The 17,127-nt window shown below is 44.8% G+C and overlaps 1 protein-coding gene across 3 annotated transcripts in view; it reads right to left on the bottom strand.

Moving 5' to 3' along the window:
• The window catches only part of RIPOR3 (RIPOR family member 3), a 451,742-nt gene that overhangs the window by 376,420 nt on the left and 58,195 nt on the right, over nucleotides 1-17,127 (bottom strand). For 2 of the 3 annotated variants that reach the window (XM_069243644.1, XM_069243645.1), the window contains exon 2: nucleotides 12,641-12,732. The exons of the other annotated variant lie outside the window; for it this stretch is intronic. In XM_069243644.1, coding sequence (XP_069099745.1) covers nucleotides 12,641-12,704 — 64 coding nt within the window. In that variant the 5' untranslated portion in view covers nucleotides 12,705-12,732. The remainder of the gene's footprint in view (nucleotides 1-12,640; nucleotides 12,733-17,127) is intronic. 3 annotated transcript variants of the gene reach the window in all.

The following is a 17,127-nucleotide window of genomic DNA, read 5'->3' as shown; positions in this document are numbered from 1 at the left end:
GTGAAAGAAAAATATACCAGAATTGAAGTGAGAACAAACCAACATAAAAGAAAATCTTCCTAAAGCATATTTGATATCTTATGAGGATAACATGTAACATATAGTGTTACAAACATTTCCATGTTGTTATTGGTGGCAATCCCAAAAAGTTGCATGATTCTTTCTGACCAAAAGCAATGCAGATTCGCCACAAATTACAACTAAATATACATTATACAGTGATTATGTATGCCCAATCACATTGCACAATTTACCACATACAGTTATGTAAAATACATCACACATTAACCACACGGTGTGGAGCTTCAATTCAATTTTCCCCATTTACTTATACTGCCTAATCTGACATTTTGGATTAGGATTTAAAACCTGGCCTGCTGTGCCAACCATATGCTTCGAATTAAGTGGAAACCGCTGTAAATGTAGCTGTTAGACAATGTTTATACTTTTGCATGCCTACTTATTCTTTAACTATAGAATGATTTAGCAGTGCACAGCACAAAAGCTTAGTTCGCAGTTTTCAGCTGAACATTATCACAGGGAGGATTTTCTGTAAATTGCATCAGTGATGTTTCAAGAAATCTGGCAGAAAACTGAAACGCCAATAAAAGCAAAAGTGTGTTTTTTCATCATGGATATGCGTGTGTACACGTGGAAATAACGCCCAGTGCTGACACGGCATGTGACATCTCTGAAAGCAAAATTTTATTTATTTTACGGTTCTGGTATTTGGCACATGTTTAAGCATCCCTCAGAGACTATTACATTGTAAGTAAAAGGTTATGTAGTTTCAAGCCCTGTTATTTTATTACCAGTTACAGTTGAAACAGTGCCCATCCTTCCTCAATCTATCAGGTCTTTCATTGCCCGCACCAGGCACCGAGCCAGAGGGGATTTGTATGGTAAGCTAGTTCATTGGGGAAGAACTGCTCCCTGCCACATTGGCCCACACAAAAAGAACTGCCCTTCACGGGCAAACATACCAAAGGCATGGGCAGTGTTGGAAATGTCCCTTTCTGCAGGGTTATTCCCAAACTTGTTGCCTGTCTCCTCCTATTTTTTTGACCTTTTTGTTGGCATTAGGACTCTGGACACTTTACCACTGCTAATCAGTGCTAAAGTGCATGGGCTCTCCCCTCTACAACTTGGTATTAGCGGTTTACACCTGTTTGACTTATTTAATTTACCTATAAGCCTCTTGTAAAGCAGTATACCATGTACCCAAGGCATGTAAATTAAATGCCACTAGTGGGTCTGCAGCGCATATTGTGCGACCAACAGAAGTAGCCTTTCAAACTTGTCTCAGGCCTGCCACTGCAGGGCCTGCGTGTGCAGTACTGTCACACTGACTTGGCAAGTCAGACTACTTGCCAAGTTCTAAACTCCCTTTTTACTACACTTAAGTCACCCCTAAGGTAGGCCCTAGATAGCCCTATGGGCAGGGTGCTGTGTATGTAAAAGGTAGGACACATGTGTTTATGTGTTCTAGGTCCTAGTACTGACAAACAGCCTACTTAGTTTCTCACTACTGTGAGTGCTGCTCCTCTCATAGGATTGCATTGGAAATGCCCTGACATATGTCTAAGTGGTATGTTCTGATCAATAAGGGGTAGCATGGGCATGCTTAGAATGCTTGGAATGATAGTGAGAAATCCTTCTTACAGTATAGGTGGATTTTTTATTATTTTAGAAATGCCACTTTCAAAAAGTTGACGTTTCTCTGTGCTTATAAATCTAGTGCTTAGCAGCCTGACTCCAGTCCACGTCAGGGGCAGAGTGACAGCTCCACTTGGTGCATACTTTCCAGACAGCCATAACACAGGAAGGGCTGGGTGTGACAGAAGCGGCATCTGCATATTGATAGTATTCTTGGGCTGGGGAGAGGGAGGGTCCTTAACGCCTTACATGTGAATAGGCTGTGTCCTGCCCTCACACAATGGACTGATTACCCCCTACTGTTGTCTGGTGAAAGGGCTAGGTTGAAAGGGTGCTGTGCTTCACTTGAAAGGACTCTTTTGAAGTTACCTCCTGTAAAATACTTTTTGAGTATAAGTAGAGGGACTCTGCCCCTCATTAGAGTGCACTTTGGAACTGGGACAGAACCTCTGCCAGAAGGACTGCTGGACTGCACAAAGGACTCATCTTGATTGTTCTTCTTTTGTTGCCCTGCTGCCTGAGGTCTGCTGGATGGCCCAAAGGTCTCAACTGGATTGCTTTTCTATATGTTGCGCTGCTGCCAGCTGACCCTAGATTCTGGACTGGCCAAATGTTCCAGACTGCGCAATTGCCAGAGGGCTGCTAAAGTACTTGAAGGAACCAACATTGGCCTCAGCTGCTCACAAGTGATGTACTGCCTGTCTACTCCTTGCCCTGCTTTGTGTCCAAGTACTCCACAAGGGGCCGCAGCATGGGGTGGGTGCTGGTCTCTGCCCCTTGACTGCATCCCCCCTAGTGTCAGGGAGTGCTCTATCCTTTTCTGCTCCTTCTTGCCCTTAAAACACGTTCCGATCTCTTTTCCTTCTACCAGGGCATGAATAGCACGTTTATCATTTTTTCACAAATGTGAGGGGAACGCTGCCGGAGGCCCTGTGTGTTTCATTTAAGCTTGTGGTGAGTGTTTTTACTTTGTTGTGAACCAAACCCAGGGCCCACACCTCGCCTCCCTTTTGAGTGCAAAGGCAGGTATTTTTCTTTTTCTGTAATGTGCGCTTGTTTGGTGCCCAGTCTTACTGTGGATGATGCCTGGGATCAATTGTCCCAGGTCTTACATCCATATAGCATGGCTGGCATGCTCTCTCTGGAAGGAGAGCAGCGCCTGTGAAAAACCAGTGTGTTCCCCTCCCCCAGCTGGGGAATCTTGATGTTGAGCGGTATTGGGAGAGGTGCTGGCCCATGGTTGTAGCTCAGGAATCCCCCTCACAGCCCGCTCTTGAGCTGGAAGGTCACCACACTAGAGAAAGGGGCACACCTGAAGGAGCCCATGCAGCATAAACACCAGATGGAGACCTGGGGGCTCCCCTTGAGCCCACAGACCGACAAGGCTATTACCCACCACAGTCTGCCTCAAGTGCCCCATTTCCAAGTGGGCACATACCTCAGGGGCATGGGCAACATTAGGGGGGAAGTCATCGAAAGATGGCTCCCCCTCCCAGAAAGACTGGCCGCACACAAGGTACAGTATTGCAATGAAGGGGCATGTGAGTGCTGCCTCAAACTCCACCGTAATACTAAGGATCCCCAGTACCATATAACCTAGGATAAGGGCCAGTTGTCTCGTTGCCTTATACATATATGGATGATTGTTTATGCTTATTTCACCAGCCCAGGAGCCTCTGGGACTAATTATCACACCACACCATCTAGGAGCGCTGGTTCATGGTGACTTACCACTACATTCCTGTAGTGCCCAGCCAGCACCTTTTGTCTAACATATCCTGTTTGTTATATGAAAAATACTGTTGTCAATGCCTTCCGAGACAGAATAACAGATATTATAATTGCCATGTTGGAATAACATGCATAATGCTTAGGACCACAATGGGTGGCGACACTGGCTATGTTATATGTGATTATGGTATCCTCATGCCATGATGTTATAAAGTAAGACAATATTATTCTTGCATAATTGCACACAGTATGGATAAACTCTGTCATGTTGGCCTATAACTTATGCACGAGATACAATATTTGAGTATATTTTTTTATATAATGCTGTGTAGAGTCTCATTTGTGGTGTAGCTTATTGTGTCACTGGTGAGAGTGTTGTTGCACAAACGCTTTACACATTGCCTCTGGGGATATGCCTTACTGCTCTGTGCCAATGTACCGGGGTGAGCACAAGTTATCTTTGATGTATAACTTTCTTGCCCTGTCTAGGGTGGTGGTTTCTGACTGGCTGAGGTGCCTACACTAGCCAACCAGAAACCCCATTTCAAACAGGCAGGCAGACGAAAATCACATGGCTATTGAGTTACCAAAGTGAACCCAGTTACTAGAATGACATCACTCAACCTTTGACACTTCATGGCAACACAGGCTTGACTTGTTGTCCCAACCTTAGCCTCTCAGTAGCCGTCTATATCTTTGGGATGGGGAAAAAAAAGAACGGAAATACAGAAATTTAACAGCTTTCAGATTCATATTTACTTCCTGGACGACCAAAACGTTGAAATTGTAAAAGGTTTTTAAGGTCAAGCCAGGGGAACTAAGTGCTACTCTTGGCTACCTCTAACTAATGTCAATGACCAGGTATGAAATTCATGTAATTCACTGACCATGTCACATAACTAGTGCTTTGTTTAAGCACAGGGGTGCTAAGAACCAGGTCTTTTAGGGTGAATTAGGACATCAAAGCTAAACATATAAAACAGAGCCGTTAATTAGAAGAGACAAGATAAGAAGGCAGGGATGTTCCACTCATCCCTTCCTTTTAAAATCCCATTTAGGAAAGGTAAAATAGGCTGAAAGAATAATGAAAATCCTGAAGACACAAGAGAAGAAAAAACATTTTGATGATGTAGGCCAACTTTTGGCAGGGAGGGTGAAAGCATACAAGAAGACTAGACAAGATTTCAAGACGGCTTCTTCACTGTTTGGAAGTTTTGGACATATAGCTTGTAAGAAACGTATTATTTGGGATGGGTGACTACCCACCTTTAGGAACAATCACAACCCTTGTCAGGGTACACCCTAAAAGTCACTAAATTAACCTTAACTCACCCCCTGGCAGAAATGACACAGAGCAAACAGGCTTAACTTAGGGCAATGTGTAACATATTTATGCAGCACCAAAACAGCAATAAAGTTGAAATGGAATACAATAATAAACCCAAACCAAATTAGAAATCTAGAGTAAAATGTAATAACCAAATGACAAAAATCCAATGCTAGGAACAGGAGACATGAATTGTTAAAGTTTAGGGAGGAACAGCACCAAGTAGCATAAAGTGCCAAAGATAGACATTGGTCACAGAAGACTGGGCACAATTTGATTCTGACTGCCATGGAGCACTGTTCGTATATATGGAGCAGGGCACAGCGACACCAGAGAATCGCAAAAAGTGACAATCTGGTGGCGCAAGGGCTTTTAAATGAGCCCCTTAGAGACTCACAGAGTGTCAGCCAGAGGCCACACAGCAGAGTCCAGTCCAGGCCCAGTTGCCACTGGTTAGCTGGGTAATTGCAGGAAAAGGCCTTTTTGGCTTATTTTGTCCATGTAGCTTGAACAGGTTGTGAGCCATATGACCCTTGGAATCCTCTGCTCTGTCCTGAGTACAGGAGGAAGCAGATACAGTCCTTTGGTTCTCCTCTCAGGTCACAGACAACAGGTCTAGTCCTCTTCTGTTCTGCTTCAAGTTCAGGAGTGTTCTGAAGTGGGTGCCTGGATGTGCCACATTTATGTCAGGCATGAACTACTGGGTGGGAATAACCAAAGGGGTAACAGTTCCTCTGTCAAACGCTACCCACTTTGGACATTCTAAAGATGGTAGAAGTCTTCAGCCACACCAAACTATGGTTCTGAAAGTCAGGTGTGTGTGGGGGGAGTGGTCTATCATAATCCTAGTATCTTCCCACATCTAACAAGTAGTTTGGGGCAGTCACTGTTCTCCCAATAAGCACATTCATCTGGTAGAACAAAGCAGGGATTTCCAGCAACCAAACCATTGATGCACAACCAATTGTTTTGGCATCCTGCCTTTCTAGAGCACCCCCTGTGACCAGTGTAATCCCCATGTGACTTGTCAGGCAGGATTTTACCCTCCATCAGGTACACAAACTGTAATGTCAAAAACAACACTCAAATCCCCACCCTGCATATTCTGTCCGGTTCAAAGGGGGTCATCTCTGCCCATTCAGATGATCCTATTGTTTTCTCCCGTAAAGCATGTCACACCATTCACGCCCATTCAAATTGTATTACTGGCCAGTAAAAGTGGGTGACAAAAGCAAATGATCCTACAGAAGCTTTAGTAAGGGAAAAGGTATGTTTCTAAAAGCACCTTTTTCTTAATATTTATTAAAAATCTAACCACTGTTGAATTGGATTTTAATAACTATTCAAAATAGTTGTTTAATTATGTTTCTACCTGTTTCCTAACTACAATTAGCATTATAAAATGTAATAACGTAACCCTGTGTTCTTCTATGCAACTGCCAGCGACAGTGAAAATAGCTTTTGGGCCTTTTCACTGTCAGGACATGTCTAATATTAAATTCCAAATCAAAAAGAGAGAAAGGATACGTGTTCTGAGGGTTGGTTCAACTTCTATTTGCCAAAAGGCTATCACCAGAGAGCCAACTCACTCATTTCACAGGGGAAATCTTCCTAGTTTCACCGAGAAGAAAATGTTCTTTTTTATAAAAGAATACTCACCCACTGGTGTTTCTAGTGGCATGCTTCATCATCAACTTCTCCCCATTGCATGATGTTTCTCTAACATCTTGCTAGAGTGATATGAACTTGTGAGCATTGCCTTCTGTTTTTAACCTTGTCAAACGGACCATCATTAAAGACAGAGACCTGGGTCACTGTATAAGAAATTTAACTTTTAGGTCCCCACCCACTATATCAGTGCTCCCTCACACGTCGATACAGCATGACCGAGCTGATACACTCCTTTCAGGTGCAATTTCACATTTACATTGGAAACAAGATTACAAATCAGGTACAAATTGCACTGGACTTTAGAGTTTGCTGAGCTATTTGTGACAGATGAATTAGAAATAGCGTGTCTCGTTGGTTAGCATTCCCCAGACAAAGGTGAAATCATACTAAAATTCCATTACTTTCCACATTGCAATGTGTATAACTGGGATGAAAATTAAGCGCTGACTAATTATCATATCCCACAGTATCCATAGTTAGTAGGTAAGGAATTTGCAACTAGTTTTGAAGAGTGAAATGAAATATGCATTTAAACTACCACAGATAATGTGTTAGATGCAGCACTTTATCTACCTCTAAGTAATCAGGCGTAAGGTTAGCCTATAACCAGAGTCACTAAAATCATGCAAACCTGCAGCTTTTCCGGCCCAATTATTCATTTACAGCATTCTATTCTATTCTATTCTGACTTATAAAGTGCATGACTGCTCCAACAGGGCTTCTCAGCACTAACAAATAGATAGAGCATGGGACTAGAAACTTAAAAAAGCCAGGAATTCCACAGCTTTTTAAATTTTTCAAAATAGATGCATAAGTACAGCTTTGAAGTGAGGGAGTTCTACAATTTAGGAGGCAAAAAAAACAAAGGGGCACCCTCCCTGCGTGGCCAGTTCTACTCTGGGAATTACTTATAAGATTATGAATGTAGCGCATGACTTAGAGAATATAGAAGCACCTGTGACCTTAAGTATAACTGGATGTGCTAAATAATAGGGAGCCAATGCAAATTTTGAAGGTGATGGGAAACAGATACAGATTTTGGAATGTGACAGAAAAGGCAAGCTTCCACATTCTGAACAATCTGATGTCCCTTCGTTTAAGGATTTGGTTACACCAAGATAGAGATTGCCATAATCAAGTGTAGAGATGACCAAGGTCTGTACAATTGGCCTTTGGATGGATGCAGGTAAAAGCCAAAATATTTTGCTCAAACGTCTGCGAATGCCAAAGAGCTGGCGGCCACCATATTAATTTGCTGGTCTGTAGTGAGTTTATCATCTAGCTAGAAGCCAAGATCTTTTATTACCTGAGTGGGATTAGGACAAGACTACAGGTCACCTAGCCAGCATTAGGGGCCCCAAATATGGGGTTGACTGTATCAGAAACACTCTTGTTACCATTTAATTTTAGAGAATTGTTCCTCATCCAGGTTGCTACCTCCGCAAGACAAGGGTTGAGGTTGGGTGATCTAAGGCTATCCTTAGTAGAAAGTAACACAATAATATGTGTGTCATCTGCATAGGAGAATAGCGTTAACCCATGAGCTTCTGCTATGTCGGCCAAAGGGCAGACTTAGGACCTGATTTAGAACTCAGCGGATTGGTTACTCCGTCACAACGGTGATGAATAGGCCATCCGCCAAAATTTAAATCCCACTAAGTTCTATGGGATTTAGATTTCTGTGGACGGGATATCTGTCAATATTGTGATGGAGTAATCCATCCCCTGAGTTCTTAATCAGGCCCTTAGTTATTAAACAAGATACGACTGAAAGAAGAGCCCTGTGGAACTCCGTTCATAAGGGAGAAAGTGAACAGAAAATTCACTGGGTTTCAAAATTACTTGAAAGTGCGGTCTTGCAAAAAGGAGGGAAGACCAGTTCTGAATGCCATTTTCAGCGAACTGTTGAATGAGCAAGGGATGGGAGGCAGTTTTGAATGCAGCACTCAGGTCCAAAAGGATAAGAGCAGCAGTTCCCCTCTATCAAGTTGCAGTCTGAGGTGTTCAGTTACACCTAACAGCAAGATTTATGTACTATGTCCACTCCAAAAGACTGAATGCGAATGGTGGAGTAAATTGTAAACCTCCAATAAGCTGACAATAGTCTGTTGACATGGTTTTCAGGGATTTTTGCATAAATCAGCAACAGTGAGATTGGATTATAATTGGCTCATTCTGTGGCTTCCAAAGTAGGTTTCTTAAGCATTGGTACACCATTGCATGTTTCTGCATCAGTGGAACTATGCCTTTAGACAAGGAGGTATTAAATACGTTTACCAGAACTGGAGAGAGTGCCGGGTTCAAAAGTCACAGGACTCTAGGTGGCAGGGGATCTAGCGGAGAGACCCCGACTTAGTGACATCCAAGAGTGCCACAAAGTTGATGATATTGATAGGAAGCAAGGATGCCAAAATAGATTCAGAAACAACAGATGAGGTTGTAGATGCATCCAAAACTGAAGTAACTTTAAAAGATGCATGAATGTCTGATACCTTATTGCAGAAAAAAAATCTGCAAGATCATTGTAATGTATCTGAGCATGAGAAGGAAGTGGCAATGCAGTAGTGGACTCTCTGGCCTTAATAGATGAAATTCGAAAAGGGACAGCTTGGTGACCTGACCAAATAAGGAGTATAGGGGGGTCAACAGATGCGGTTTAGAGGCTAAAAAACAGACCAATAAGTGACCAGATCTAGGAGTAGGCAATTAGGATTCTCTAAATTAATGCTAAAATCATGTATAATATTACATTTAACATATTTAAGTGCAAAGAGTAAAAAAGCCCCCTCCACCAGTAAGCTCCACCTACGAGAAGACTATGGTGGGCAGTAGATCAAATAGCCTGAAAAGATAAAGTATTTGGCCAGACATAAGATACTCACAGAATGGAATAGGGAGATTTTCAATCTAACAAGAAACTTGGATTTAAAAATAATTACGACCCCCCCCTTTCCACCGTGTGGTTGTGTTTTACTATGCAATAAAGCTAGTGGAATATCGGAAGTGGAGTATTCGTTCATCATTTTTCTGTAAGAAAAAAACACATCAGGCTTATGATCAATTGAAAAATTCAAAACTTCCAAGTGATGCTTAGCCAGAGAGCACCACTTGTACTAAAAAGGTGATATGTTACTTGCACGAGGTCATCAGGATTATCAACCGCTGGTGAACCATTTACATTGTTCCCCCCTTCACAGTGAAAACCACAATTTTGGCAATGATATAGATGAGTGGTTCCCAACCTGTGGTCCAGGGACCACTTGAGGGTCCGCAAAGCCTTCTCAGGGGGTCCGCGACTGCTTAGAAATTTAAATAATATTAACAGATTAGCTCCTCAGCTTTCAATAATGACTCAGTGAGGGGTCCCCAGATTCCAGTAGTGATTCAGTGGGGGACCTCGGCTTCCAATAATGATAAAGTAGGGATCCACACAAGTCAAAAGGTTGGGAACCACTGATATAGGTTATAGAAGGATCCACACTACATATACATTCTAGAAGCACTGTATGACAGAGAGCTTGAAGCAGAGATCCCCAATAAATAACTCTCCCTGACATGGCTGGATCAGGGTTCCTGACCCCTGGGCCAGTTCATGGACAGGTGCAGAATGGCTTGCCTTTGTTTATATATCATATGGGCCATGCGAAATTCAGTCTTTCTGCAAACACTAGAGTGTTCAAAGTGGCTCCAGTAGAACGGCATAACAAAAATGGCCACCTGATCTGTCCACCTCTTCCCAACAATACAGTCATACTGGGCAACAATGTCAAGCAATGTAAAACATAGATGTTAGACCAATTAAAAAGCATGCAATTCACTTCTTCAGAGAAATTAATTGTAAAAACACTGTCAATGAAAATAATACACACTCTGTTTATGCAATGTGTGTGTGAGGGGGATGCATATGGAGTATTTTACGTTGGGAGAAAAAAAGTGTCTAACAGATATAGAGAATGTAGGGGTAAGTGGTGTTAAAGGGAGAAAAAGGGTGATTGAGGCACCTTAATGCCCAGCACAGACTTTAGCAATGTTAAATTCCCAGTGTTATATTTTCATATTTTAAACATTTTCTCTTCTAATTATCTCATTTGATACTGCTAACAATCACTGCCAAAGCCAATAAGTCTGGCTTGTTAAACCTGTGTTTGTTGTGTGATATGCCTGAATGCAATGAACAGAAAAGTCTTTGGAAAGAATGTTTTGTTTCTAACTTCCTCTGTCCCTTTGTACATTAAATAATCTGTGAGTAGTTGCATGAAAACAGATTTTTTTCTTGTCTCATGCTGTAAGTGCATTCGCTGTCTCATACTGCAGGACTGGTTTAGGGTAGTTCTCCTTTCACATGTCTGTACCAGGCTGCTCTTCTGACACAATCTTTGGGTAGTGATGCTATCACAGCAGGGTAGTCTGCAGCCTGGAGCACCCACAGCAGAGGCACAAAGAGATGTGAGGCTTCTGCAGAAGTTTATCATCAGCCCCAAAAAAATTTTTATCAAAGAAGACAAAGGCTGGGTCTCATATAAAGGGCTCTTCGCCTTGTACGACAAAATCGCCATCTCCACTCCTCACAGCTCTGCTATCTACCAAAGAACCGTGCTGCAGGGATCCCATTCATAACAAAGCCTCCACCGAATTTCTAAGGGGACCCCAGCCACCATCTGCCATACCTCAGTGTCTTGATCTCCACCCTCAGAAATACAAGCAATACACGTTCATTGTCTAAGGAAACTGTGCTTGCACTCCATCTTGTACCATGCCATTCCAGACGCATCCAAATGGACTCCGCTTTGCTTTTATAATTAAAACTGTGACTCAAACTTAGGGACAAACATCAGAAGATACTTTTACATTTTCTTACTTTGCTATAATCTTGAAGTAACTGGTTCATTTAAGCATAATCTATAGCTCTTGACGTGTTTACATATGCATGCGGCCAGTACTTTTTGCTTTTGACCCTTGAGCTGACCTGGCAGGAGTGATGGCCTAGCAGTGGACGGACTGTCTGAATCTAATGCCTATCAAAACTAATGTAGCACTATCTTACCATGGAAAACATATTGTTTTTTTCTATAGCCAAACAACCTCCTATTGAATGCTACTTCAAAGCAGATCATTTGTACTCCTAAAATCTGGCATGAAAAACTGACCTATGCTCAAAATGTAAGATTTTTTCCTCTCTTTTTTTCTTTCAAATGGCCTTCTCTTTCACTTCCATCCTCTGCTTGCCTCCTCTCTCTGACCACAACCTACTCTGTCATGCGCATGTTTGCCTGAATCTCTTTTAGAGTATTTCTGTAAAGAGCCCACATCTCATTTACAAGATCTCTTCAGAAAGTCACACCTAACAGTATCTAACCTCCTCTAACTCATCTATTAATCCCACCACCAATGCCTATATGTCACACAGCCCACCCCCCATTAACGATGGCAAATAACTCCTATTAATTAAATCCACCACAAAGAAACTGGAGTGAATGCCTGGAATGGTTTGCTTGGACACACAAGGCTAATTTAAAAAATCAACATAAACCAGTATTACTGGACTAACTACTAAACTTTGATTACTGACCAGCATCCCTGGTTTAAAGCAATCTAATGCCTCTTAAGGGGTAGTAAGGGCTATATAAATGCAATTACAATAGAATACAATAACAGAACACCCATGGTGAAGCAACCAAATAATAGAATGAAGTGCAGGATTTGATCTAACATATTTTAAGCAAAACCCCTAATTAAATTCTATAGGTCACTTGGAAAAGATTCCAAGTTGTGCGTTTTTCTCCATGCCTCTTTTTTAGAGACCCTGTGCCTTCTTCATCCCACTGGAGTACTGCATATAGGAACACTAACACGACACCCTCATCTTCTCTCTGTGCCTCTCCTATCTAGCATACATCCTGTCCTCCACGTATATGTTCCTCTTGTAAGTATGGCTGTTTCTACCCTTACTAGTGTTAAATGAGGGGCCAGATCAAGCCTCTGTAACACGCATGTACCAGAACGAGCCTTTGTGTAGAGCACCTTACTGGCTTAATGGGGTTCGTGCTAAATGATCACCCCGTAAATAACACACAGAGGCATAATAAAGTACCCCTCAACAGCTGCATTTGAAAATGCCCAGTTTCAGGTTCTACAGAACCTTTTTGGAAGTGGAGGTACTGGCGCGTGTAACTATTCAAAGAGAGTGGGCTGGAGCCCCTTTTAAAGATGAATTTGTCTTTTCCAAACCTTTATTCCCTTCATCCCATGACTCACCGCTATAAGTGCAGGGCCCTCTCTCGGCTGTGTTTAATGTATTTTTCTTCCCATGGTGTTCCATGCGATCTGCTGCTGTGACTCATTAGGATCTGAAAGAAAATGGAAAAAAGACGCTGTTTCGGGTTAAATGACATAATTCAACCTCCGGCGCCTTAAACGGAAAAGACATCTAAAATTGTGAAGAAAGTACAGGAGAGTGCTGTGTTTCCTTCACATGGGGCAGGAAGCATCAAAGAGACCGCTCAGGAGGAGCAGGCTAGCAAAATGACCACCGTCCAAAAGCATCACACATGATCTTTCGCAGCCCGGAGCAGTTGGCAGAGGCTGCGGCCGACACCAGACATGCGCCAGGGGACGCCATTTTACTGAGTGACAGGGAGGCAGGAACGTGCAACCCTTGGATTGGCGGGAGGAAGGTAATTTGACTAATCCCAGGGGAAGATTCAGTTTTTATTTAGGATGTAGGGCCAACTTGAGGGGTGGAGGCTGGGTGAGCGGGGCCCGTGTCCCTCAGAGCATTGTCTTGAATATTTCAGGACAAGCTCGTGAAGCTTTGTATATGTTTAGTTATTGCACCGCTTTACTGGCACATTGGTCTGTCTGGGGGGTTTAAGTTAATGAAATAAACGTGCGCAGCTACCTCCGGAGTGGAATGGGATGTTAGTTACTAACAGCACACAGATTTTGTTGCAGGGAAGGCAGGCAAGTAAGCACGAGAATGCATGAGAGCTAACTCACCAACTTTGTCAGGGTGAGGTAGCAGTGGTGTAACTGTGATTTCACCCCGGTGGTCTACATAGTGATGTTAGACTTCTCAGAAACCCATTCTGATCACCAGTTTATATTTGTAACAATGGTACTGACCATACAGTGCACATCAACAACATAGTTGTCTCTTAAGATAACATTATAAATCGATGTAATGGACTATACAAGCTTTTAAAAGCCATCTGCCGAAAATGTTGGCTCAAGCCTCAAGATATGATTGGGTTTGCGGCACAAACAGCAATAGCAAGCAACTGTCTTTTGCAAAAACTACTTTACACTGAAAAGTAAATTGCTACAATGCCAATACATTTTTGTTTTGCTAGGACTGTAGTGTCCAGCTGGACACATTCTAGTGTTTCCATCAGCCACTCTGCTGAGGGCTGGCTTCCACACTCACCCCACAGCCATACATCAAAGGCGTCATCAGTCAGGTGACCCTGCTAATAAAAGGGGTCGGGCGCACATGCCCTGGGCCAGTTACTAGTAACCCTATCACTGTGTCTGTGTCACTCATTGTTAGTAGCATAAGGGCCCAGGGCCCCCAACACAACAATGGTGATGAGTGAGTCTACCCCACAAAGAGCCTGCTGCAGGTCGGTTGCACCTCACAGAGAAAATAACCAAGGCGCCTTCCTGACTGCCAGCCGCCTGTGCATGCCCCTGCAGCCCCGCCTGCTGTGATTCTGCGCCAGCACACCAATGCGTGGTCTCCCCCCCACGCGACCCCTACAATGCACTAGAGGGCCAGGAAAGTTCCTGCTGACCTATCGGGCATGAAGTGAGCCCTGCAGGCAGAACCCAGATAAAGCCAGGTGGAGAAGAGTGCTGTGGGGAGAGAAGCGTATCCCCAGTCTAAGGCACCGTACAGCCACTGCCCCCGTACTCCTTTCAACCGCGGGGAAATCAAAGAAAAAGGGGGAATAGGCGCATGGCCTACTGCCACGAGTAGAGTGCAGTAGTGTTGGAGCGGGAGCACCACCCACCTATCTGACAAGCATGAAGTGGGCCAGGTGATTTTGACCGGTGGTGAAGCATGACGGAGTACTGCAAGAGACATCTCGAGTCAACACCCAGAACATCACCCTCCTGAAGTGCCCGCAGTGGAGAGGACACTGCACCTGAAGCGGCCCCTACCTGCCATGCAGCTCATCTGATGGCCCTCCAGCAGCTGTGTGATCCTGGCAGCGAAGGGAAGGAAAGACGCCCTCCTACAGGGTGGACCACGCCATCACCAAGGGAGCCAAAATGTTTAAAGTGGCTAGTGACTGCGTCACAAGTGAGTAAATCCCCCCTCACACAGAGTGTATATTGCCCACCCCTACTGTGGAGCCTCATATGAAAAAGAAAACCTGCACTTACTTGGGGAGAGGGTGAGGGGGCAGTAAAAGGGTTGCACCAACAACATGTGGCGCATGCTGCACCAGCACAGTGTAAATCCCTGCAAATCGAGCACCTTCGAGGCCCGCAGCGTCCAGGGAGGCTGCAGCAGCCTCATAGTGTGATCGCAGCACCACCTGGCAGTCCTCCAATGCACCCCAACCGGCCCTCAGTGTTGAACATGCGGCATGTGCATTTTGAACACTAGATAGCGAACCCTTTCAATTAAGCAAATGTGGCTGTCCCTGAAAGGAATCACCGTCCGAGAGCGCTGCATGTCCCCTGCTGTATACCTACCTTCTGAGCGATATGCCCCCATGTGCACACAGCCTGTCATCAGAGGACTATTGCTCCCAGTCAAAGTGTGAAGGAAAAAGACAAAAGAAAGTGACCAGCAGGACCAAAAAAAGGCTGTTGTGGCATAAGATGAGAGGTGGATGCAGCACCACCGCAGCGGCCGTTTGCTGCACCACGCTGAGGCACCAAGGATTAGTGTGAGCAATTTTGGGGATCTTGTTTTGCAAGTAGGAACAAGCTTAGGGAGAGCCAAGCCCCAGATGACAAGAGAAACAAGTGAGAAACTTCCCTGAGTTACAGACAGACTGATGAGCAAAGTGGACGAGCTGAGAGCTAAGGGTTCTGCATGCTCTCTGGTGGATGCATGCCTTTGATCCAAGGAGGAACATAGAGTGTTAGCTTCCCTCCCCAGAAGAGACTGGAAACTCCCACAAAGTGCCCCACAAAGCAAAAAAAGAAAAAAAAAACTGGTCCAGCCAAGAGAAGCCCACAACACCAGAAAGATCCAAGGCATGCCAAGCCCATCAAGGTTTCTGCAGAAAAGGAGCAGAGACGTTCTGCAATCCCTGTGGAACGAAGAGAGAGACTGCTGCTGCCCAAAGCTGCCCCAGCCAAGCAGCAAAACCTATGAAGGCTGCAAGTGCTGTATGGGGCAGAAGGACAACCTGGATGGCATGTGCAACCTCTAACGGCTGTCTGCCGCTACCACCAATAGGAAGATAGCATTGCATACATCCTGCGTTAAGGCCCGGAGATTGGGTACGCCAGGCACCAGCAAAGGTCCCCTTTGGAGGAAGAGACAATGTCAGAGGTGCGCAGAGAGCTGCACCACTGAACCTGACAGCACAGGCAGGAGCCAGAGAGAAGGACAGAACCCTCTGAGTGCTTGATGCAATGCCCGGGAGAAGAGACCACGCCAGCTGGCCACACAGCAGCACCAGATGGCGATCATTGGGCCCATCGTTGAGTAGGTCAGGAGAAGCGACCAACCCCGCCAATCAAACCTGCAACTGCGCAGTCTCGAGGTGTAAGAGCTGTGCCCTCAAATGAAGACAGGAAGAAGAGAACGGTGACCCTCCATTCAGGGAGCAGTCAGGGAGCAGACCACCAAGAGGATCCCGGAATGGACCAGGCCTGCAAGAGGTCTGAAGGGTGAAACGATCAAGTCCTCCTGACAGGACTAGGCCAGTGAGAGGCTGCAACAGAGCACAATGCACCAGCTGAGGTGCAGCAGAAGCCAGAGAATGGTCCATGTGGCACACCATGTGACCCGTGGAGCAATGCCACATCCAGACAAGTAAAGAGGAGGGAAGAACATGGCACATTGCCACAACGTAATTGGTTGAAGAGAAAAAGTATGTGACAGACCTGTCACAAAGAAGATCAGGAACGCCTCAGGTGCACAAGCAAAAGGGAGAAGAGCGACAGGACTGGGAACTCGCACCAACATATAAGAGAGCATTCATCATCATAAGCCAGCCACCGGAGTGAACAAATGTCACTGGAGACAGCTCCGCAGGTGGACCAACTGTAAGGCGTCACATGTACGAACCGTGTCCAAGCCTCACGCTTCTCAGTGTGACTATCTTGGCACCTGGCACCGGCTGCTTGACATTGATGTCATCCATGCTGCCAACTGCACACGCCATGCAAGAATTGCACGTGGCTGAAAAGTCCCTCAAGTCATCTCTTCTCCAAGGAAGACACCGCCTCCTGTTGATCTATGTAAATAGATAGTAAGATCGTCATCCTTACCAGGTGCATCACTCAAACCACCTAAGGAGCACTGCACCACCAGAGTGGAGCCAAAGTCAGCCAAGAGACCAGAAGTTGACAAGGCATCCCTGACACCCTGGGAGGCTAATCACCCAGATACCTGCTGTGAGCCCCTGTGAACCTGAGACCTGCCAAAGAGAGCATACTCAACCATTTGGACCATCCACCCTGGGGGTTGCACGAGGGCTGGACGTGGCCCTGTTGGGAGTTCTGCGGCAACCCCTTTGCATGGCTAAGAAATGACCCACGCAGCTCAGGCTGTCCCG

This window comes from Pleurodeles waltl, chromosome 7 (assembly GCF_031143425.1).
Source record: "Pleurodeles waltl isolate 20211129_DDA chromosome 7, aPleWal1.hap1.20221129, whole genome shotgun sequence".
Lineage (NCBI taxonomy): Eukaryota > Metazoa > Chordata > Amphibia > Caudata > Salamandridae > Pleurodeles > Pleurodeles waltl.
The sequence above is the reverse complement of the archived record's forward strand: the minus strand, read 5'-3'. Positions and strand labels throughout refer to the sequence as shown.